This window comes from Chiloscyllium plagiosum, chromosome 31 (genome assembly GCF_004010195.1).
Source record: "Chiloscyllium plagiosum isolate BGI_BamShark_2017 chromosome 31, ASM401019v2, whole genome shotgun sequence".
NCBI classification, from domain to species: domain Eukaryota; kingdom Metazoa; phylum Chordata; class Chondrichthyes; order Orectolobiformes; family Hemiscylliidae; genus Chiloscyllium; species Chiloscyllium plagiosum.
In genome coordinates, this window is record NC_057740.1 from 14409803 (window position 1) to 14433244 (window position 23442).

At 40.7% G+C, this 23442-nt stretch overlaps 1 protein-coding gene across 2 annotated transcripts in view; it reads left to right on the forward strand.

Annotated features, from left to right (window-relative positions):
* LOC122565244 (tight junction protein ZO-3-like) overlaps nt 1-21365 on the forward strand; it is a 91619-nt gene extending 70254 nt beyond the window's left edge. For both annotated transcript variants that reach the window (XM_043721011.1, XM_043721012.1), the window contains 10 exons: nt 494-602; nt 2046-2265; nt 5720-5913; nt 9520-9615; nt 11496-11575; nt 12347-12557; nt 15340-15440; nt 16509-16766; nt 18944-18984; nt 21129-21365. In XM_043721011.1, the coding sequence (XP_043576946.1) occupies nt 494-602; nt 2046-2265; nt 5720-5913; nt 9520-9615; nt 11496-11575; nt 12347-12557; nt 15340-15440; nt 16509-16766; nt 18944-18984; nt 21129-21237 (1419 nt within the window). In that variant the 3' untranslated portion in view covers nt 21238-21365. The remainder of the gene's footprint in view (nt 1-493; nt 603-2045; nt 2266-5719; nt 5914-9519; nt 9616-11495; nt 11576-12346; nt 12558-15339; nt 15441-16508; nt 16767-18943; nt 18985-21128) is intronic.
* The last annotated feature ends 2077 nt before the right edge of the window (nt 21366-23442 follow it).

Consider the following 23442-nt stretch of genomic DNA (forward strand, 5'->3'; position numbering starts at 1 on the left):
TAGACAATATGTCTAAGACCAGAGAGTAGATGTTCCTGCTCACTCCCATGTGCCGCTGCCTGTAAGAGTGGCTGTTTGTACAATTTAGTTTGTCACCATAAAGAGAGAGCAATGTACTGAACACGTGTGGAATTTCAGCAAAAGGCAACAACACTCCCCATCAGTTAATAGATAACCATGTAATATTGATCTGTGCGGATTGGAAAAGCTGCATCTTGGATGAGTTTTGCAGTGGAGGTGCTGCGTCTGGCTTGTTGTGTTACCGCTCATTATTACCATTCAGCAATTCTTGTTGAAAGGGCACAAATTGATGTCAAGTGAGAACAAGGTTGGATTTGTTTGTGATTTCATTGCAGCCCCGAGCCTACAAACAATCGCTGGTTCACTCATGAGAAGTGGCCCATAGACACTTTGCTCTGCAATTACAGAACAAAGTTGAAAATGTCAGTTCTCACTGCAAAGCTCAACCATTGTTTTTCTTTTCCCTGAGAAGGTGAACAATGTCAACTTCCAAAATCTCACCCGTGAAGAAGCAGTGCTGCTCATGTTAGATATCCCCAAAGGAGAGCTGGTGGAAATTAAAGCTCAGAGGAAGGAAGGCAGTAAGTACTTCTAGATTTGTATATGTTTCAAATTTTTCGGCTGATCATTCATCCATCCTCTGCTGAAGACTGATCAAAATACGAATATAAATTCTCAGACTCTTTCCAGTACCTCACCCAAAGTAAGTAATTGTCATGTGTGAACTCAGTTCAAGAGTTTCATTTGACCAGTGAGGGCATTAACATAGTGGATGATGCTGTCCTTACTCTGTGTCCATACCCAGTTTTAGCACCTCCATTGCCAAACTCAGTGGATAATGATCAAAAATAAGAACTTGCTGAGGTTCCCTCCTTATCCCCAAACCATCGTGCTCCCTTACTATTGCTTAAACTGAGATTAACTGTGTTGATACAGTATCTGTTATACATCTTTTAAAACCCCAATACCATGGCTGTTTGATCAGCAGGATACCTAATACATGTGAAAAACTCATCTCCATGTTTAACAGTCTCAAAACTAAACTACTAATTAAGATACATCTGCAGAACTTGTGTGTACTTGATAGAGAGTGGATGCTTGCTCTTCCTGTGGAATCACACCTGAACTACCAGAGCAGAGAACGTAAGTTATAGCCCCAGGTGCCCACAGAGATCTCTCAGGTTTTAAACATCTAAATCTGTGGATGCAGTTTAGCATTGATGGTAGAATGATCTGGGAAGACACCCAGCCCCAAGTGTCATACCTACGACCCATACTCTAATGAGCTGGGTAGGTTCATCAATTATCATCAATGCCTGTAGACCTGTCTAGATTACCATGTCTGCCACAGAGGGTTCCATACCTGCCTCCCCAGATGTGCCATGTTTGATATTGCTCCCAAAAAAACCTAATCTACTTCTCATTAATTACTCTTACCCTATCTTGTATGAAGATAGTCACAAATGAGCCTTCAAACAAACAATAGGAGTGGATATTCAGAAGAAAGTTTAAAGACATTGGAAATACACAACAGGTGACTGCTAGTTTAGAGTTTGGGTGTATCCTATCACCAGGACTGTCCTACTCTTTGCATCTGATTGACCTTCTCAGTATTGCTCACAGATTGGAATGCAGTTTGGATGTTAAATTTGTCCAATCCTTTTAATGTCACTGTTCAGATCAGCTGTGGGTAAATGTCACATGGAGCTGGTTACAGAGAGGAGTTTCTATTCCTTCATACCTGGAATAAACCACAGATCATGGCATTATGAAAGACTGGGTCACCAAGTTCAAAAAAAAAACAATAGGATAAGTTTCAGCTTCCGTTTTTTTTGTGCTTTGACACTTGAAGTTTGACACATCTGAAGTATGAGTAATAGGCATTAGACTAAAAGCTTTTAGATATAGTAATAAAGAATAAATTTAGTTTAAATATGAGCATTAATATTGACAATAGAGGAATGTAAGTTATTTGAAACATTGTTTATAAATGCAAAATTATATATTAGTCCCATCCTTTTCAGTTTATCAAAAGATGATCAACTCAAATGTCGGAGACTCCTTCTATGTACGAACGCACTTTGACCATGAGGTAGAAGGAATACAGGAACTAAGCTTCAGGAGAGGTGAGGTTTTCCGAGTTGTCGACACCATGCACAAAGGAAAGTTAGGAGCATGGTATGCCGTGAGAATTGGCCGAGACTTCAAGGAACAGGACAAAGGCACCATCCCCAGCAAGAACAGGTCAGTCATCTGACTGGGATTCTGTAAAGTGAGGTCGCTAAGGGATGGAGTTATTTCAATCTGCCTCAGGATTGACAAGTAATTCCTTCTAACAAAATTGTTTATCAGTTGCACCAAGTTAATGAATCTTGCACACCTTGGCTCTTCAATGTGCTGACTCATTAATTACAATGATACCATCTTACCCGCTACCTTGGCTAAGATGAACAAACTCAGGATGAGCCAGAAATTCAACCCGGGCCCTTTTATGCTGTAAATACACTGTGAATCAATTTTAATTAAATTAATTCCCCATTCCCACAGTAATTTTCTCCAGGAATCTTTGCACAGCAGGGAGCTATAGGTTGCGGTAAGCTAATAATATAAACTGCAGATCAATTCGGGATGATCTTCGCCTGCAACTTTTATATATTGTTGTGGTTCTGTTCGCCGAGCTGGAAATTTTTGTTGCAAACGTTTCGTCCCCTGTCTAGGTGACAATCTTTGCACAGCAGGGAGCTATAGGTTGCGGTAAGCTAATAATATAAACTGCAGATCCAATTCGGGATGATCTTCGCCTGTAACTTTTATATATTGTTGCGGTTCTGTTCACCGAGCTGGAAATCTTTGTTGCAAACGTTTCGTCCCCTGTCTAGGTGACATCCTCAGTGCTTGGGAGCCTCCTGTGAAGCGCTTCTGTGGTGTTTCCTCCGGCATTTATAGTGGCCTGTCCCTGCCGCTCCCGGTTGTCAGTTTCAGCTGTCCGCAGTAGTGGCCGGTATATTGGGTCGCCGCTTCCAGTTGTTAGTTTCAGCTGTCCGCTGTAGTGGCCGGGAAAGGGCACTACCATTATAGGGCAAGCCAAACAAAGAACAGCCAGGGAATTCCTAGAAGCATGGCACTCATCCACAAACTCCATCAACAAACACATCGACCTGGACCCAATATACCGGCCACTACAACGTACAGCTGAAACTGACAACCGGAAGTGGCAGGGACAGGCCACTATAAATGCCGGAGGAAACACCACAGAAGCGCTTCACAGGAGGCTCCCAAGCACTGAGGATGTCACCTAGACAGGGGACGAAACGTTTGCAACAAAGATTTCTAGCTCGGCGAACAGAACCACAACAACAAGCACCCGAGCTACAAATCTTCACCCAAACTTTGAACTTTTATATATTTGCTAGCTTAACCAGTTCAGAGAGAAAGCTGTAAAATTTGGACTTTAGAAGCAAATTGAATAGCGCTATATTTAGTTTGAGTTTCTGACCTTATAAAAGACGTATTTCAAATTAGTTTTTCGGATGTTGGTGACACTGGACAAATCAGTATGTCATGCCCTGAGAAAGTGGTGGTGAACTTTCTAACTGAATAGTTGTTTAATGTAATTGAGTGGCCAAATCAGTGACTAGAGAGATCAGTTATGAATTAGCCGGTTTAGTGGAATCACACATGGACCAGACCTGATAAGACACTCAGTATCTTCGCTCACGTACATTGGTGAGCCAGCAAGGTTTTCATTCAAACCTGACAACATGGTCACTTTTACCCATTGCAGATTTTAAACACCAAGTTTAAATTCTCAAACTACCATGATGGAAATTCAATTGACATCCTTGTTTTTTCTGTTCTTCTATGGGATATGAGCATCACTGGCTAGGCCAGCATTTATTGCCTATGTCTAAATACCATTGAGAAGGAGCGGGTGAGCTCCCTTCTTGAACCACTGTAGTCCAAGTGGCTGTAGATTGACCCACACACAATTAAGGAGGGAAGTTTCAGGATTTTGACCAAATAACAGTGAAGGAATGGTGATATATTCCCAAATCAGAATGCTGTGGCTTGGAGGGGAAATTGCAGGTAGTATTGTTCACATTCACCTCCTTCCCTTGTCCTTCCAGATGGTAAAGATGGGTTTTAAGGTGTGTTGAGGGAGCCTTGATAAGTTGCTACAGTGCATCTTGTAGATAGCACACACTGCTGACATTGTGTGGCAGTGGGGAAGGATTGAGTGTTGAAGGTGGTGGTTGGATGTGCCAACCAAGCGGCCTGCTTTGTCCTGGATATGGTGAAGCTTTAGTGTTGCTGGAGCTGCCCAAGTGTGTGTATTTGGGGACTACTCCCACACACTCTGACATCTGCTTTGAGGCAAACAGGAATTAGTGAGTCAAAAAGCGTGGCGCTAGCAAAGCACAGCAGGTCAGGCAGCCTTCGAGGAGCAGGAGAGTCAATATTTTGGGCATAAGCCCTTCATCAGGAATGTGGGATGGTGGAAGGGGACTGAGAGATAAATAGGACAAGGGTTGGAGCTGCGGAGAAGGTAGCTTGGAAGGCGACAAGTAAATGCGGGTAGGGGGTGATGTGATGAGTGGGTGTGGAGGGTGGAGCGGATAGGTGAGAAGGAAGATAGACAGATTGGACGGTACAAGAGGGCATTGCTGCATTGGAGGGTTGGATCTGGGATAACGTGGGAGGGAAGGGAAGTGAGGAAACTGGTGAAATCAACATTGCTGCCGTGTGGTTGGGGGGTCCCAAGGTAGAGCTCTGGCATTATTCCTCCAGGTGGCTAGGATTTGGCGGTGGAGGAGGCCCAGGACTTGCATGTCCTTGGTAGAGTGGGAGGGGAGTTGAAGCGGTCAACCATAGTGCAGTGGGGTTATTTGGTGTATGTATCTCTGGGAAACATGCACCAAACAATCCCACTGCACTGTGTCCCACACCACCAAGGACATGCAAGTCCTGGGCCTCCTCCACTGCCAAATCCTAGCCACCCAACGCCTGGAGGAAGAATGCCTCATCTTCCATATTGGGACCCTCCAACTACATGGCATCAATGTTGATTTCACCAATTTCCTCAACTCCCCTCCTCCCACCTCATCCCAGGTCCAACCCACCAACTCAGCACCGCCCTCTTGTACTGCTGACCTGCTGTGCTTTCCACATTTTTTGACTTTGATCTCCAGCATCTGCAGTACTCACTTTCTCCTCAGAATTAGTGGGTCAAAAGATGAATTACTCATTGAAGATTTCCCAGCCTCTGATATGCTCTTGTAGCCACAATGTTTAAATGGCTGGTCCAGTTCAGGTTCTGGTCAGTCATAACCTTCAGGATTATAAATCCAGGCTCCTGGATTATCAGCGTAACACACGACGGTATTGTAGCCTTGTGCAAAGCAATTGGCCCATGTTGCTTTTACTTATGGGATGATTAACTGTGTAATGACAGGGGTTGGTTAATTCACTTGGTTGGATGGCTGGTTTGCAATGCAGAGAGATCCATGGGTTCAATTCCTGTAATGGTCTGACTGTCTCAACTGTGCCCCTCACCTGAGGCATGGTGGCCCTCAAGTTAAAATCCCTACCAATCATCTCTGTCTAATGAGTGAGCAGCCTCATGGCCGTCTGGGACTATGGTGACTTCACTGTGTTTCCATAATTTTATGTCAATTTTGTGTTCTTTATTTCCTAACAGGGCTGAACAAATTGCCAAAGCTGAAATTACTCAGAAAGCTTCATCCAGTTCATCAAGTGGAGCACGGGCAGAATTCTGGAAAATGCGTGGCCTGAGAGGTGCAAAGAAAAACATAAGGAAGAGCAGAGATGACCTTTCCGCCTTGACTATTCAGGGCAAATATCCCCCCTATGAAAGGGTCATTCTGAGAGAAGGTACAAACATACAGAGTGTTACTGGAACAAGGTCTAAGATTTTTTTTACATGACTTGGCAAGTGTCAAGAGTTAACTGTGGGGGATTCAATCTTTTAAAAGAACCATAAAGCCCAATGATGCATGAGCATCAGAGACCTCCTGCTGAAAAGGTGTGGAGATGGAGCAGGAGAGAGAAAAGAGAGAGTGTGTGCTTCTGAGAGAGACACACAGATACACTGAGAGCAGAAAGAGGAGGAACTAAATTCAAGAGCAGGAGAGAGACACAAAGACAAATGTAAAGGGATAGCAATAGATAGCAGAGAATAGAAATGGAAAAGACATTGCAAGAGAGACATGCAGAGAAAGGTAGGGAAAAGGAAGAAAGGGTATTGAGAGTTATAAAGTGTGTAAATTATGAATTTCACAGTGAGAAAGGATTTGGAAATCTATTACAACCAACATACCTAATTCCTTGGAGGCAACAGGACAAGATGGAACAACGTTATTTAATGTAGGAACATAGGAGCAAGAGAAAGTCATTCAGCCCCTCAAACGTTATGGGGATAAGGCAAGAACAGGATACTGATTGAGGATGATCATGGCTGATCATAATGAATGGTGGTGCTGGCTTGAAGGGCAGAATGACCTACTCCTGAACCTATTGTCTATCGTGTATCTATTGTGTACTCCATATTCCAGATGATCACTGATCAACAACCTCAATACTGTTTTCCCACACTATACCATATTCTAATCTCTGGATGTCATTAGTAACTAGACATCAAGCAATCTCTATCTTGAGCTTGCTCAATGAATGAGCTTCCTCAGACCTCAAGAACACAGAATTCCGAAAATTCACCACCTTCTGGCTCTGAGTGGAGAAATCCTCCTCAACTCAGTCTGAAATGACCAGCCCCTCATTCTGAGACTGTGTCCCTTGGTTGTAGACACCCAGCCAGTGAAAACATTCCTTTTACATCTACCATGTCTATACTGTTGAGAATTTTGTAAGTTTTAATAAGGTCATTTCTCATTCATCTAACCTGTAGAGAACATACCTTCTCAGGAATTAGGTTTGGTGAACCTCAACTCCATTCTCTCAATGGCAAGTCTATCCTTTCTTTGGTAAAGGAACAAAAATCATAGTACTCCAGGTACTCTCACCTGGATTCTATGCAATTGATGCAAGCCATCTTCACTTTTGTATTCAAATTCTCTGATGCTAATGGCCAGCATTGTGTTTGCCTTCCTAAAGAAAAGCATATGGGATCCCTAGCTTTATAACTAGATAGATTTTGGTGTACACAAGCAAGGAAACTTTTTAAAATCCATGGTCAGGTCTCATCTATTCAATTCTGGGTATTACAGTTTAAAGAAAAAGGCCTTAGAAGGAGTTCAGAGGAGATTTACCACAATAAGAGAGGAGGGACTTAAACTATGTGAAGAGACTAAAGAAGCTGGGATTATTCTTACTACAGAAAGTTTAAGGGAAAATTTGGTAGAGATTTTCAAAATCTTGAAGTATTTATTAGTAATTTACTAAAATTACTTGAATGGTTGCCAACCCAACAACACAGATTTTACAAAATTGACAAAAACAGAGGGGAGGCGAAAGTGAGGATTGCAGATGCTGGAGATCAGCGTCAAGATTAGAGTGGTGCTGGGAAAGCACAGCAGGTCAGGCAGCATCCAAGGAGCAGGAAAATCGACATTTCAGGCAGGAGCCCTTCATCAGGAACGGGGTTTTATAAAAAGAGAGGGGAGATGAGCATTTGTTTCCACAGTATATTGTGATGATCTGTAATACACTCCCCCTGTAAGAGTGATGGAAGCAGACTCAATAGAACATAGAAGCAGGAGGAGACTGTTCAGCTCTTCGACCTGACTTCCCCATTCTAGATCACTGTGAATGATCTATGTCAATGTCAGTTTTCCATGCTATCCTTAACATCCTTCTTTCAACTATTCTGTCTATCCAATTAGAATTTTGTAAGCTTAGAACTTTGTAAAAAGAATTGAATAAATACTTGAAAATGAAAATTCTGTATGTCTCAGAACAATAGCAAGGTACATGGAAGAAATTGGATCTCTCAGTGGAGGGTGGCTCAGAGGTTAGCACTGTTGCTTCACAGCACTGGAAACCCAGGTTTGAGTCCACCTTTGGGCAACTCTCTGTGTGGAGTTTGCACATTTGCCCTGTATCTGCATGATTTCCTCCCATAGCCCAAAAATGTGCAGGTTAGGTGGATTGGCTATGGGAAAACGCAGGGTTAGAAGGATAAGGTAGAGATCTGGGTCTTGGTGGGATATTCTTTGGAGGGTCAGTCTGAGCTGAATGGCCTGCTTCCACACTGTAGGGATTCCATGATTTTATCTCTGGCATACGCATAATCATCCAAATGGCCTCTTTCTCTTCTGTATGTATTCATGTATACAATACCAGATGAAGTCCCTTGACAATATTAACCCCTTGACAGTATCAGTTCTCTGGCAGTCTTAAATGCCCAATAGATCAGGTATTTGATAGCATCAAATCCTCTACAGTCTCAGATTTGTGACAACTTTAGTGCTCACAATCTATTTGGCCTCTCTATATATATATAGTTCTGTGTGATCCTCAAAATGTATTTCCTTTGACATTGAAATTTGGTTGGTGCAGGGGCAGAAACCTGGAAATCGAAACAGCTCATATGGAAATTACATTTGGGGTTGTTGTATATCGAACCAATGATGATAACATCAGTTCGTGTATTCGCTGATTCACCAATTAAGTTTCTCTTGATAATTTATCTATCTTCATCCATCATGGATCATGCCAGTGACTTGAACTCCTACTCTAGTACAGTACTGAGGGAATACTACACTGCTGGATGATTTATTTGGAAGGTTTAACAGACCACACCTGTACTTTGGTGGATGCAGAACATCCTGTAGCTCAATTCATAGAAGAGAAATGGAGTTCTCCAGATGTTCTGACCAAATACTTATCCATAAAATGTTACTAAATCAGGGGATTTTTCTCATTTCTGTAGAGACCTTATTGTGCATAAACTAGCTGCCATACAAATACCATTTTTAAAAGTGTTCAATTGATTATGAAGTCTTTTGCGATATCCTAAAGTTGTGGAAAATTCTATACAAAATACAGGGTTTTTTTCTAATCACATCTCTTTGAAATGTCTGACAGCCTTTGAATATAACAAATTCATTATAATGCACTATCATGTTATTGTGGGCAAATGCTACCTCCATTTTGTGCAAACAGCTATTGGTTGAATGTCTAGTTAATGTACTTTAGGTGGTATTGGATGAGGAAGGCCAGGGTCTAGAGAACTCTACGCTTTTCTTTGAATAGCATCGTGAGGTCTTAAACATCCACCTGAGGCACTGAAGCAATCAGCCAGGGCTTCCAGTTTAACATACCATCTCAAGTACAGAGTTGATATGAACAAGACTCTGGGTTGCCTCATTTTGGTGCAGACAAAACTAAACTGTGGTGAACACCAATTCTAAACGGCTATTATATTCACTAAACAAAGATTTTTTTTTTTCTGAAGTGCAAAACATTATATTATTTATTAATCGATATTGCTTTTGCTTTAATAAACAAATGTCTTTGTTACAGCCCCTTATAAAAGGCCTGTTGTGATTCTTGGACCAATTTCTGACATTGCTACTCAGAGACTGGCCAGCGATCTGCCTGACCAGTTCGAACTTGCCCGTGAGTATTCATGGTACTCTGGCTTCAGTCATATGGCAAAAGAGGTACTCTTAGTCAGCGGTGGGTTGGTTGGTTTTAGGGCACAAGCTCAGTTGGATAGGTGCAATCTTACATTTACACCTTCATGTTCATTCAGGTGTTCACCAATCCCAGAACCATGAGATGAGAAAAAAAAGTGTTAGTTATTTGAAAATTAACCAATAATTGGGATTGTACAATCAAAAAGGCACTCCCTGCCCAAGGGAGACTTTTGCTAGTCATGTCTCTCTCTCTCTCTCTCTCTCTCATTTGACAAACATAGAAACTAGCAGATAGGAAAAAATAAACAATTTTATTAACCCTCTCTCAAATCCTGATCCTGGAGCAGAATGATTAGATGCTTATTTTCTTCCTGTAACCATGTAATTACCTGAAAGAGGAAATAAACAGAGATAAAATACTAGAGAGCCACAAAGGGGGAAAAAACTGGGAAATTCATCTCCAATCCCCTTAGGTAATCAAAATAAGTGTGTGGCATCACATTAGCCATGCTTATGGGAATTGGTAAATTGCGAACCTTTTATAAAATGTGACATCTGTTGTAATGTAAATCATCTTCTGTATCCAGACAGAGTATCAGCAAACATCTGACAAGCTGACAATGTAGGTTTACTGCTCTCTGGGAAAGGAGGGGCTACTCAACATTGACCTTATTCTCAGCCTTGCAAAGTTTAAATGCACAATCTCTGGTTTTCCCCAATCTTTCAAGCAGAAATAATCAATCAAGGATATACAATGCTGCCCTTTTGTTACTTTATACACTCTTATCAGGTCACCTGTAAGTCAATCTAATCTATAAATCTCCATAACAGTAATTTATGATTTTTCAGATGAGATTTATTCACATGCCTCTCAGAATTTTTACCAAAACTGCCGTGCCACTCACCGTGCGAGAGAAACAGAACTGAACTCAGTGCCCTCAATATAATGTAACCAATGACCTGGACAAGGAAAGAATGGTATCCTTCAATGTGTATTGAATGGTTCTATTATAACCTAGGACTCTGCTTTATTTGGCTGTGACTTCTCTGTATTGGTTATGAACCCAGAGTGATCTGCACACAATATCCATACCCTTTTCTAAAAGAAGTGCAACATATTGTAGATGCTGTAAATTTGAAATAAAAATGCTGGAAATATCAGAAAGTCTGGCAGCATCTGTGATGAGAGAAAAAGTGTTCACATTTCATATCATTACTTTGTCCTTTAGATAACTTATTTTCTTCCTTGACTACTTTCAGTATTCCTCATAAATGGTAATAAGCATATTTAGTATTCATCTTCCCTACTTATTCCCCACTGAAATTGTCTACTTTTAATGCCATTTGCCTCTCCATATCTCCAGTGCATCTCCATATCTTTGCAAGAGACTATTGCCTTTACAATAGTTTGCTGACTTTACAGACCGAAAATTAAGATATTCCTCAGTGAGAGTGTTTTCAATTTGTGCATGACAAACGTGCTTCAATTTGAAAAATAAAGACCCTTTCCCAAGGTAACCTAATGTGTTTATCATCTTGGCTAAAGTTTATTGTTTGATTATTTTCAAACATATCCTGAACTATACAGCTATGAAATAGCAAAGTATAATGCTTTCTTGCATTTACATACACTAACATCACATCCTCAGGATGTCCTGAAGCATGACATGTTCAGTTAGTTAGATTCCAAATGTAGTCAGGTTTTCAAGGAGGCTGATGTGGTTACCAAACTGTATGCAAAAAGATCCAACAGTAGCTTTTAAGATCAATGACCAGGTTATCTATTTACATTCATCATTGCGTTATGATTGACATGGATATTCTGAGTTCTCACTAATCTTGACAATCTGTCCATTCTAGAAATGGTACAGAGGAATTCTGAAGAAGTAGGATCATCCTCTGTCATCAAACTTGAAACTGTACGGCTAATTGCTCAAAAGGTGAGATGAGCTTGGTTGATTTTGTAATGGTTAATCATTGTTTGTTCAAATTTTTAACAAGCAAATAATAGCTCTTTAGGTTAATTTGGCACATTTGGACCAATACAGACCAGGAAAATCCCAGGTTTAGCATCTGACCTGGGTTCATTGATCTTCATCCTGGCAGTGGTTGGGATATTGCTTCAGAGTTAGAAAGGGAGCAAAATGCAACACAGTAATCAATCCATTATACACAAATGTGGACATTAATAAGCACAAAGACAAATATTTGCTCTTGTGAAGGAGCCCATAACAAGGGAACATAAGGTCACATTCAAGCGAGGCTGTTCAGCAGTGACAAGTTCTTCACACAATGCGTCATGGAAATATGGTACTGTCCCTCAAAATCACTGTTAAGACTAAGGGAGTGGAGACATTTAGAAATTCAAAACCTTAATTCTTTAATTTTTGCTAGGCAGGCATATTAAAGATTTCAGAAGCAAGTCAAGGGGTTGGAGTTCAGTCATGTCTATTTGAATGGTGGACCAGACTCGAAGGGTGACAGTATTGCCTACAGTTGAATACTTTCTTATGCTGACTATGCTCACATTTACATTAGAGCCACAGACACTGGAGGGTCATCAATGCACATGGAAGTGGAGCCTGTCAAGGATTTAGGAGAGAGAAGGAGCGGGAGAATAATAATTAATTAAATAGACCAATTTATTGACCAAATAGACAAAGTATTGGAGTGACTCTCAATGAGAAATATAATTTCAATTCAATTCACAGAACAAACATGGCCTGCTGGATATCACGCCTTCCGCCATAGAGCGACTAAATTACGTCAAGTGGTACCCGATTGTGGTATTCTTTAATCCAGAGAACAAACAGGAAGTGAAAGCCATGAGGCAGCACCTCTACCCTCAGTCAAGGAAAAGCTCCAAGAGTCTCTACAATCAAGCTGTAAAGCTGAGGAAATACTGGTCTCACCTCTTTACAGGTAAACACTTCTGCTTCCAGTACATGAGATATTTTGGTGACATCATTTCTCAACAGCTTCCCAACAATGATTATTATTGATTTATTGTTGCATTTTGTTACCTTAGCTCTGAAATGGTTTGGATAAAAATGCCTCAAGAAGTTTCTATAAAAATGCCTCTGAACACATTTCACAGAATGTGGTGACTGGATTTATCCAATCTGTGTTAATAAGACTTCCATCTTGAGACTTGATTTATCTCATTAGCAAAATACTGCAGCCAAATGCCCTGCCATTGCTGTCTACAGTAATTGCATTTAATTTAGTGCGCTTCAGGAAGTCAGACAATTACACGAGGAAGAATGGATGTGCTGATAGGGTTGGATTAAGGCTGGGTGGAGGCTTACATGACGCATAAAGCAGCTGGGCCAAATGGTCTGTTTCCCAGGTAATCCCTGCAATTTAGACTTTCAGATTATGTATCAAGGGATTCCCAACAGCTTTGAGGAATTGAACTGACCAGAGGCATCTGCAGGAGATGAGGGGAGGCCAGCAGCTTGCATCTGGGAATGGTTAATTAAACTCAGTAGACCCCACCCACTTCTACAAACTTTATATATTTTCCAACCAACCTGCTCAAAGATGTTCTTACACACCGATGGAGCTGGTGGGACTTGAACTCAGGTCTCCTGGCCCTCTCAGAGATGACATGAGCATGATTCTGGCTCCTATTTAGCCAATTTCAGCAAAATTGAAAAAGCTGATGACAATGTTCTTTTTCTTTTGCTGACAAGTTGCAGATTGAAGTGTTAAAGCAGCTGAACTCATACTCAGTCTCCAACATGTGAAAAGGGAGAATTAATTCCAACATCCTTGTTAACATCAGATTCTAGATTTTACTTCATCTGCTGATGGGGCTGAGGAGTGAGGGGCTTTGTTAAATTCAACGTGCAGCCTGCCCACTGCCAGCCTGCCTGTGCCCCATTGCAATTTTACCAAGGTTGGGCAACATCCACCTCCCAGCCCTGCCAGTGGATGAACTGAGACCACTAAATAGTCAATTGATTCCTACTTAAGGGCCTAATCCCACTGCTATGAGGAATTAACAAAAGGTTGGAGAGGCCCAACACAGTCTGGCCAGGCTGGCAATGGACACAGTTATCCATTCCTGGGCTCATTGAAGGGACTTCACAAGGTTTAACCCCAGATTGCCTTTCCCCAAATTGGCTTCTCAAACTCTAGTGCCCCCACCTACTTTATTTTCTGCCTTGGGACCCTTCAACCACATGGCATCAACATTGATTTCGCTAGTTTCCAAATCTCCCCTCACCCACCTCATGCCAGAACCAACCTTCCATCTCGGCACTGCCCTGTTGAACTGTCCTACCCGTCCATCTTCCTTCCCACCATCCACTCCACCTTCCCCCACTGACCTATCACAATTACCCCCTACCTATACCCACCTATTGCCTTCCCACCTACCATTCCCCCAGTCCTAGCCCCCTATTTATCTCTTATCCCCCTTTCCCCTTCCACGTTCATGATGAAGGGCTTATGTCTGAAATGTCGACTCTTCTGCTCCTCGGATACAGCCTGACCTGCTGTGCTTTTCCAGTGCCACCCTTTTCAACTCTGACCGTCCAGCATCAGCAGTCCTCACTTTCACCCAGTGAGATCTCCAAATCTTGATTTAACATTGCATGTCTGTCCTGAAGCACTGGAGTATTTTTGTTGACCTTTGGTTGGCAGCTCTCTGAGGTTGGATGTCTGCCCTGATGGTTGGAAACTCTGCCTCCTGCGCAGCAGTAATGGCTGTGAGCTATTAGGTGTTCCCATTGATGATTTCCTTCCTGTCCTTTTAACCAGGGGATAGCAAGTTTGGTGCGCCATGTAATTCAGCCCCATATATTTCAGGCAATTACATTTATTCATCTATGATAACTGAAGAAGCATCAGTTATGAGCAGGGATGATGGATTTTCTGTAGTTGTGTCTCTTTGAACACAGTTCTCATAGAAGAGTTTACAGAGATATAAAAAGATATATAACTGGATAGAGATATGTTAGGCCATGGCGGAGATGAGAGCACATGTTCAAGGCTGGGAATTGCAGTTTTTGAACTGATGTCTTTCTTCATATAAAGAGTGATTTTCAGGCTCAATGGGCTGGATAGGCTACCATTGCTCATATACTCCTCTGTGTTTCTCTATGTTTCTATTAACAGTTGTAACAGGTTAGCAGGGCTGGTTTTAGGGTGTTTGAGAAACAGTTGCTTTTATCGAAGAATGAGATACCTGTTTTACCTGCAGATTCGCAGATTGTCCCAGACGCACCTCAAATACATGAAGGTCCAACTTGATGCAGACAATGTGGTCAGTCCATCTATTGGCCAGCTTCCAATCTGCTTAACACTCTCCACAGCAAAACTGCACTAATGCACTGCAGTGAATTTACATTGCTGTTTTCCTTTATTCCTATAATTATTAGGCAGCGACTAGTCACAGCCACATCCCTCATAATGGGTTTGTCAACTAAAATGCAAAGGACTGTTTTATGACATTCTGTTGACAGCCTCCTTAGCAATGAATGTGGATGAGACTTGTCTTGGTTACAGTGCTACAACCATTACTCTGGCAGATGATAACCTCTCTCTCCTTTACCAAGTGACTTCTACAGAGCCATTCAACATTTGTGCAAATTCCTAGTTTGTTCCTATTCAAATACAAGTCCAAGCAGAGCTGTGAACCAATCTGAATAGCTTTTTGGATGAGTACATTCTTCTATTTTATGTACTTTATTCACAGGTACAATAAATCTGAATTCTGGTTCTAGTGCCTGGTATGAAGCTTTGAAAGCAACAATTAAGGAGCAGCAGACTCAGGCTGTGTGGTTTCCTGAAGAAAAAGTAATTATATTTTCTTTTGAATATTCCAGTCGAGTTATTCCATGCAACAAACTCCAAATGTTATCAGCTTACAGTATGTTCCCACCTCATGTGGAGGGTGTCATTGAAGATGGCTTATCATTAGCTTCTCAATGAGTCAGGCAGTAAGTACACCACCTGAAGAGATACTGAGCCAAAAATGATTAGAAAGGTCTGAGATTTTGTTCTGAGTGAGTTGACCTCCTGGTGTCCTGGTGAAAAATCCTCTCTCAAACAGCATTGTCAAATTGGAGCTAGTTTATGGGGATTCTTTTGCAAACAATTTTGTTGTTAATCTGTCAAATAAATATTGTTGTAACACACTTAATCCACTCCATTTTATGGTATACAGCCTCCAATGCTGTCGGCCTTAGAATGGGTGAGGCTGGTGATTAAGTATTGCTTGTAGGAGCAGCAGTGTAATGAAAAATAATGGAGCTATGAGGATGAAATTTTGCCACATTGCTAAGGCAAATCTGAGTACTTATTTAGATCTTTGTATTAAATTAATGGAGAAGTGTCTGTGATAAGATCAATAGTAAGTAGCAGGTTAAACAGGACAATAGGAACATTTATGTATACTTGTACTTTTCACAACGATTAGACATCTCAAAGCAATTTATAGCCAATACAGTATTGTTGTAATGTAGGAAACATGGCAACCAATTTGTGCACAAAAAACTCCCACACAAACAGCAGTAGAATGAAGATTACATAGTCTATTTTATTTTGTCATGTAAGTTGAGGGATAAATATTGGCTAGGTGAGTGGGAATAAACATCCATCCCGCTCTTTTACATCCACCGGAGCAGATGGATAGAGCCCTAGTTTAAAGTCTCATACAAATAAGGGCTCAGCTGACAATGCAGCACTCCTTCGGTGCAGGAGTGTAAACCTAGATTTATTTCTGAGACTCAAGTACAATTTGAACTCAGAACCTTGTGATATCGATGTGAGAGTGCAAACATCTGAGCCATGGCTGACACCATAAGGAATAGAATTAGGGTTAAAGGACCAAGCAGCCTTTCCTCATTCTGTACTTTCTTTCAGTCTGACGAAACAGAGACTGAAAACCTGGAACTGCTGAACCGATCGACCAGCATGAGTATGGATTATCTGAGCTGTGATGAGAGCAGAGCAAACAGCGATTACGAGGACACAGACGCAGAAGGTGGAGCTTACACAGATAATGAATTGGATGACACACTCGATGAGCCTGCAATCATTAGATCTTCTGAACCAATCAGGAATGAACCATCCCAAATCTCCAATGAAGCAACCCATGAAGCACCAAAGACCCACTCACAGGTAAGTGAAGTGATAGATGCAGTCTTAAATCATGCTTAAAAGATGCTTAAATCAGAAAAGGGAACTTGTGGGTCCAACAGAACTCTCCACAACTTCTAGATTTGAAGGCCTGAATCCTAGGATTGTAAAAAGAATTGGATGCACTGGTTATAGTCTTCCAAAATTCCTTAGACTCTGGGAAGTTTCCAGTGGATTGGAAAATCACAATTGTAACTTCTCTATTGAGGAAAAAAGAGAGACAGAAAGCAGGAAACTGTAGACTAGTTAACCTAACATCTGTTGTGGGAAAATACTGGAATCTATTCATAGGAAATTGCAGCAAAACATTTAGATCACAATACCATCAATCGGAATCAACATAATTTTGAGAACAGGAAATCATGTTTGGTAAATAAAGCAACAAGTTGGGTGGATAAAGGAGAATCAGGAGAAGCTGTGTACTGCACAGGTTGAAGATTGTGGGGGTGGGAGTGATATATTATTTAGATCTAATTCAACTGTTCACAATTTAATAATAACTTGGAAAAAGTGGCAGACTGTACTATAGTCAAAGTTAGGAAAACAAATTATGAGGAGGAACAAATTGTCTGCAGGGAAATATAGAAAGGTTATGTAATTGAGGAAAACTTTAGCAGATAGACTACAATGTTAGGAAACATAGCTTTTTAATAAGTGAGGCAATCAAGGGTTATGGGGAAAAGGCAGCAAAGTGGAGTTGAGAGTTACCAAATCAGCCCCGATTTCATTGAATGGTGGAGAAAACTCGATGGGGCAAGCAGCCTACTGCTCGTAGCACTTATTGTTTTAAACATGTACACTTTGGCGGGAAGAATAGGAAATCAGAATATTTAAATTGCAAGAACAATGCGGTTGACTCTTAAATACCCTCTGGGCAATTAGGGAAGGGTAATAAATGCTGCCCTAGGCTGCAACGGCCTCATCCCGTGAATGAATGAAAAAAACTACATAATGCAGCATACAGAGGGATCTGGCAAATTGGCAAGCAGGTGTGGAGGGAATTACAAAAGTAAATGGAATGTTGGCTCTTACACAAGGGAGATAGAGTTGCTACAGCTGCACAGGGCTTTGGTGAGACACATCTACTGTACTGTGTACAATTTTTGTCTACTTACTTAAAAACAAAATCGCCTATTTAAGACCAAGACGAGGGGCAATGTTATCTCTCAGAGGATTGCTAGCCTTCAAAGTGCTCTTCCAAAGGAAGCAGTGGAGGCTGAGTCATTAATTATATTGAAGGCTGAGTTAGACAGTCTTTTGATGTACAAGTGAATCGAGATTTATGGAGGCAGGCAGGAAAGTAGAGCTACACCCACGTCACTCATGATCGTATTGAATGGTGGGCCAGGCTTGATGGGCTGAATGGTGGACTCCTGCTGCTATTTGTTTTTATGAGGGGGTGAGATAGCTTAGTTTGCGATGCAGAGTGATGCTAGCAGCTTGGGTTCAATTCTCACGTTGGCTGAGGTTACCATGAGGACTCTCCTCCTCAACCTCTCCCCTCACCCAAGGCACAATGACGCTCAGGGTAAACATCACTATTTGTCTCTTTCTAATAAGAGAGCAGCTCTATGATCTGGTAAGTCTACGACGACTTTACCTTTTTGTTTCTTATGACCTTGAAATTTAGAACAATAACTGGAATCATAAGGTGATCAAGCCAGTCATTTTTTCATTTGTAAAGTCAAACACAAAATTCCTAAAGGTAATGTTTTGCCCAACAGATGGGGAAATAGAAGCACAGGATTATAACAACCCTCTCTGGATCTATTAATAGAAGTCTGAACAGTCTCCAACCAGTCTCAACTTCCTGAACTGTGGCACAACAGCAGTACCAGAGTAACATTATCAATTAACAGTGTTTAGAAAAATCAGACCAAAGGGAATGAGAGGTTTAATTGTGTATAGTAGTATATACAACATTGTGACAGTGCACAACCCTTATTCTACCCGCCACAATTATCGGGCAACTGGTCCTGATTTTTCATTTCAAAAAAGAATGAAGGACCTTTTTTCTTCAAGCTTAGTTTTAATATTAAATGTGGGAAGCCAACTTCAGGATTGCACTTTTCCACAACTCAAACTATAGAAATACTCAATGTAAATCTTTGTGAAAGTTGTTGTATTGAACCACTTGGGTTTGTTTGTTTGTTCCGTAGATCCAGCCTCAGGGTCAGTACAGGGATCCTCACTTCACAAGGTGAGTATTGATGGGGAATCTCGCTTATAGCCACTTTGTTATAGTAGCCTTCTGTGCACACATTCCAACAGACCGCATGGTTTTTGCACCATGAAACTGTAATTCTCCATTAGGCTAATATGAAAGCACAACTCTCACCAGATTTCTTTAATATGAGAAACATCTAGAATTCAAGGCATAACAAAAAAGGGAGGAATATTGAAATTTTCATGGAGATGACAGCTCATTAAATTCTTGCAATATGAGACTTGGAAATGTGAGATTTACTGTTCATTATGAGTGTACATCTTACATTTTGATAATTCGTTAATGGGTGTTTCATTTTAGAGAGATATGATGCCATATCAGGAGTTAAACATTACAGCTGAGCCCCTGACTACCCATGAACAAAGCTGCTGCAGATTTCCCAGGTCACACACTTAAACACATTTGCAAGCTTTTAATAATTATAATTCTAATTCTAAAATTCTAAACCTGATCACAGTTCTTCAGTCAAGCCTCTTTCTGATTTCTTCACCTGAACTCCAACTTGCCCATTGGTTAATGTTTGTTATGTGTAAATCCCAAATTTACAAATGAAGAATTGGCAACCTCCTCCCAACTCCAAATCCAGTCTTAGTAGTGCTTATTGCCTTTGATGAGAAGGAAATTGGAGATAGTTGTTTGGGGAGGGGTTTAAAGAACGATCCTACAGTTTTGAGTCAGTCAGTTCAGAGCTCCATTCATTCAGAGTCAAACAACTCCATTCAAGTCCCCTACATGACCACATAATCTAGGCTAACATCAGGACAACACTGAATATTGTATCAGTGGAGGTGCCATCTCCTTCGGGGCGGCACTGTGGTTAGCATTGCCGCCTCACAGCACCAGGGACCCAGGTTCAATTCCAGCTTTGGGCAACTGTCCGTGCGGAGTTTGCACATTCTCCCTGTGTCTGCGTGGGTTTCCTCCAGTTTCCTCCCACAATCCAAAAATGTGCAGATTAGGTGAAATGGCTGCGCTAAATTACCCAGGTTAGATTAGGTGCATTAGTCAATGGTAAATGTAGGGGAATGGGTTTGCGTGGGATACTCTTCAGAGGGTTGGTGTGGACTTGTTGGGCTGACGGGCCTGTATCTACACTGGAGGGATTCTATGAGAAGTTAAAATGAGCTCCTCCATGTAGACTTCCATGGCATCATTTGAAAAACAGCAGAAAATGTCTTTTTTCTCAACCAAGCATCAAAAAGTTCACAAAATAGTTTGGTGACTGTTATGCATTCACATTTGGCATTCGTAGTTTCTTGGTTTCAGAATCTTCTTCCTTTAATTGGAGTTGGCTCACCCTACCCAATACCTAATTGTTACAGTTAGACAATAGGAATATATTTTGGCAGGATCTACTTGTGATGTCTTTGTCTGTAAGGAGACTGGATGAGATGAAGCTTGATGAAACATAAAGAGCAACAAATAGAATTAATAGTTTTGTTGGTACTACTTAATTCACTGTAATATAAAACGTCAAACAGGCAAGTCTACACCGACCTCATTGGGTTGTCAAAACTAAATTTAAACTGAATAATCCCTATGCACCCTGTCCTACAGCCTAGATAAGAACTATTTTCCTGTTGTATCCTTCTTGACCTGCCTCTGGAACCTCTTGTTCTTAAAGGGTGTCTCCCTTGTTACATGTTCTGGTCTCAAAATTCTCTTACTGTGTGTCAAAGAACAAGTCCCCTTCATGTGTCAGTAGAGCTTTTCATCACAAAAAACTGTTGAATAGCTAAACTAATAAATAGCTAATTTTTTGTCCCTGGGAGCAGAATTTCAATTTAGCATTAACCGTCTTTTATTTGCATGTTTATTTTCTTAAAATACTGGTGTAAGTGTGCATTGCTTTTAAAACGCAACATGGAAAGCAGTACAGTTTCCAGTTCACTTCTTTGGACAACTTGCCAAAAATTCCAGAGAATGACTGTTGGGAAAAAGCAAAAACAAATTAACTGATCATTCTCTAATTTTGTTTGTTGGATTTTGCTACATGCAAATTGACTGCTTGAAGTCACCACATTTCAAGGTAATTCACAGGATTTTATAGTATGATATGTGAATGCAGGCTATTAATTTGGATAGGTGTTGAACATCTCTATTATTCTCTTTAAAAGGTTGGATAGACAGGATCTCAATGCAATCACGTCCAGGCGAGAGCTAATCTACAGTTCGGATGAAGATGATGATGATGATGAATGGAATGGTCCAGCCACTGAGTTATAAACCAAGCCCCATCAAACAACTCATCTTGCAATGGAACAGTGTTTAAACAATCAGAGGACAGTTCTACTGCTCTAAGCAGTAACCAAATTTGTTTTTAACTCTTTCATAAATGATTTATTTTAAACAAACACGACGTTGTTACAATAATTCCCACTTCTCAGTAATTAGAAAAAAGGCAAATGCTTTGACATATATCAGATTCTGAAACACTGAATTACTGTGTCATTCAGTATGGTATGGGACTCGATGTTTCCATTCAATCCTTGGTCTGTGAAATTAACTGCATACTGTGAAGTGATTTTAGGGCTGTTCTTGGAATCATGCCCTACCTCTTCCCAAGTCCAGAAGGACAAATCTGTCAAGGCTTCTGTTCTGTAGTTATTCAGCAGCTCCTGATGGAAGGTACTTGTGTCAATGTCACTTCCACTCTGTTGATTTCATGGACCAAAAAATTAAACCTGAGACTCTCTGAATCTTGTTCTTCTTCATAGAATCATCCTCATAAGACTTTTCGTCCACATTTTTATCATCTGCTGTACAGTCACAGATAAGAACAAAAAAAGCTGGGAGTATCAGCAATTCAGGAAGCATGGACTGAAGGAGAATTCACCTTTCAGTTGGGTGACTGATCATCAGAGGACCTGCTGCCCAAAGCTTTCTTACAGAGGGTTTATGATTGAGCTTTCACCAAGCAGAAAATTTGTGGCTTGTTTCTGTGAAATGTTTAGAGTAATGCACTGAGTTATTTGCTAGAGAATGCAAATAAAGATTGTTTGAGGATTTTTTATTTAAAAACTCCCCACCATTCCAATAATTGTAAATACCCCACCTCCTACTTGATGGCAGAAACTGATGAATATTTCAGATTCAATTATGGTGCAATGTTTCTTTTGATTCACTCACAAGATGAGCGCTGCTGGCAAGGCTAACAATCATCAGTCTTCCCTAATTGTCCTTGGGAAAAGTGGTAGTTAGCTACCTTCTTGAATCACCTCAGTCCATCTGGCATGGATATACCCAGAGTGCTCTTAGGGAAGAAATTCCAAGATAAGTGCCCAGGCATAATGAATGCATGGCTTGGAGGTGAACTTGCAAGTGTTGGTGTTCCAAAGAAGGTTATTTAAATAGGACTCAATGTCTCGAGATAGCCTCTCACTTCTCAACAATCTCTGCTGAAAAGGGCACATTAAGTGACTGCAGTGAAATATAAACAGAAAAATTCTTTCAGTAATCAATGGTCGGGCAGCCATCTATTGGAAAAGCAACAGTTAACATCTCAAGTTGATGGAATAGGCTTTAAGCAAGTACAGACGTAGGGAACAAAATGAGAGGTCTCAGGATGGATGGCTAGAAAGATTAAATAACAAAAGGGATGCTGAAGTAAGACAGGAGAGCAGGTGATGGGACAAGAAACAAAAATGGATTTAAAGGAGGTTTAAATTTAGCTGGTGTATAAAAATAGAAGAGGTTATAATTTGAAATTGTTGCACACAATGTGAGTCCAGAAGCTGAAAAATGCCTGATTGAAAGATAAAATGCTGTTGCTCATTCTAAATCTGAGTGTTATTGAAATATAGAAGGTCAAGGACAGAGATCTGAGTGACAATCAGTTGGATACTGAAGTGACTGAATTCAATACTGATCCCTTAACGTCAATCATTCACAGAAATTTGAAGGAAAATAAATCATGAGTTAATTCAATGACTTTGAAGAAGTGACAAACATATTTCCAAGTCAGGATGATGTCTGGCTTGGAAGAAAACTTGTAGGTGGTGGTATTCCAATGCGTCTACTGCCCTTTTCCTTCTAGATGATAGAAATTGTAAGTTTGGAAGGTGATGCTGGACATTTGCTCCAGCGCACCTGGTATATTGCACACATAGCTACCCCTCCTTAAGGTGGTGGATAGTGTGTCACTGATAATTTCAAGCTTCTTGCATGTTGTTGGAGCTGCACACATCCAGACAAGTAAACAGTATTCCATCACACCCCTAACTTATATCTTGTGGATGGCAGATAGGGTTTCGGAAGATAGAAAGTGAGAAAATCACCACAAAATTCTCAGTTGAGTACACAAGTTGGAATGTCTTACTACTTCCAAATTTAGTGCATTCTTTAATCCAAACATGCAGTTTAATCTGAATTTTGATATGATATTCAATGCTTGAAAAAGAGAGTAACAGTTATGCTGAGGTAATGTGCAGC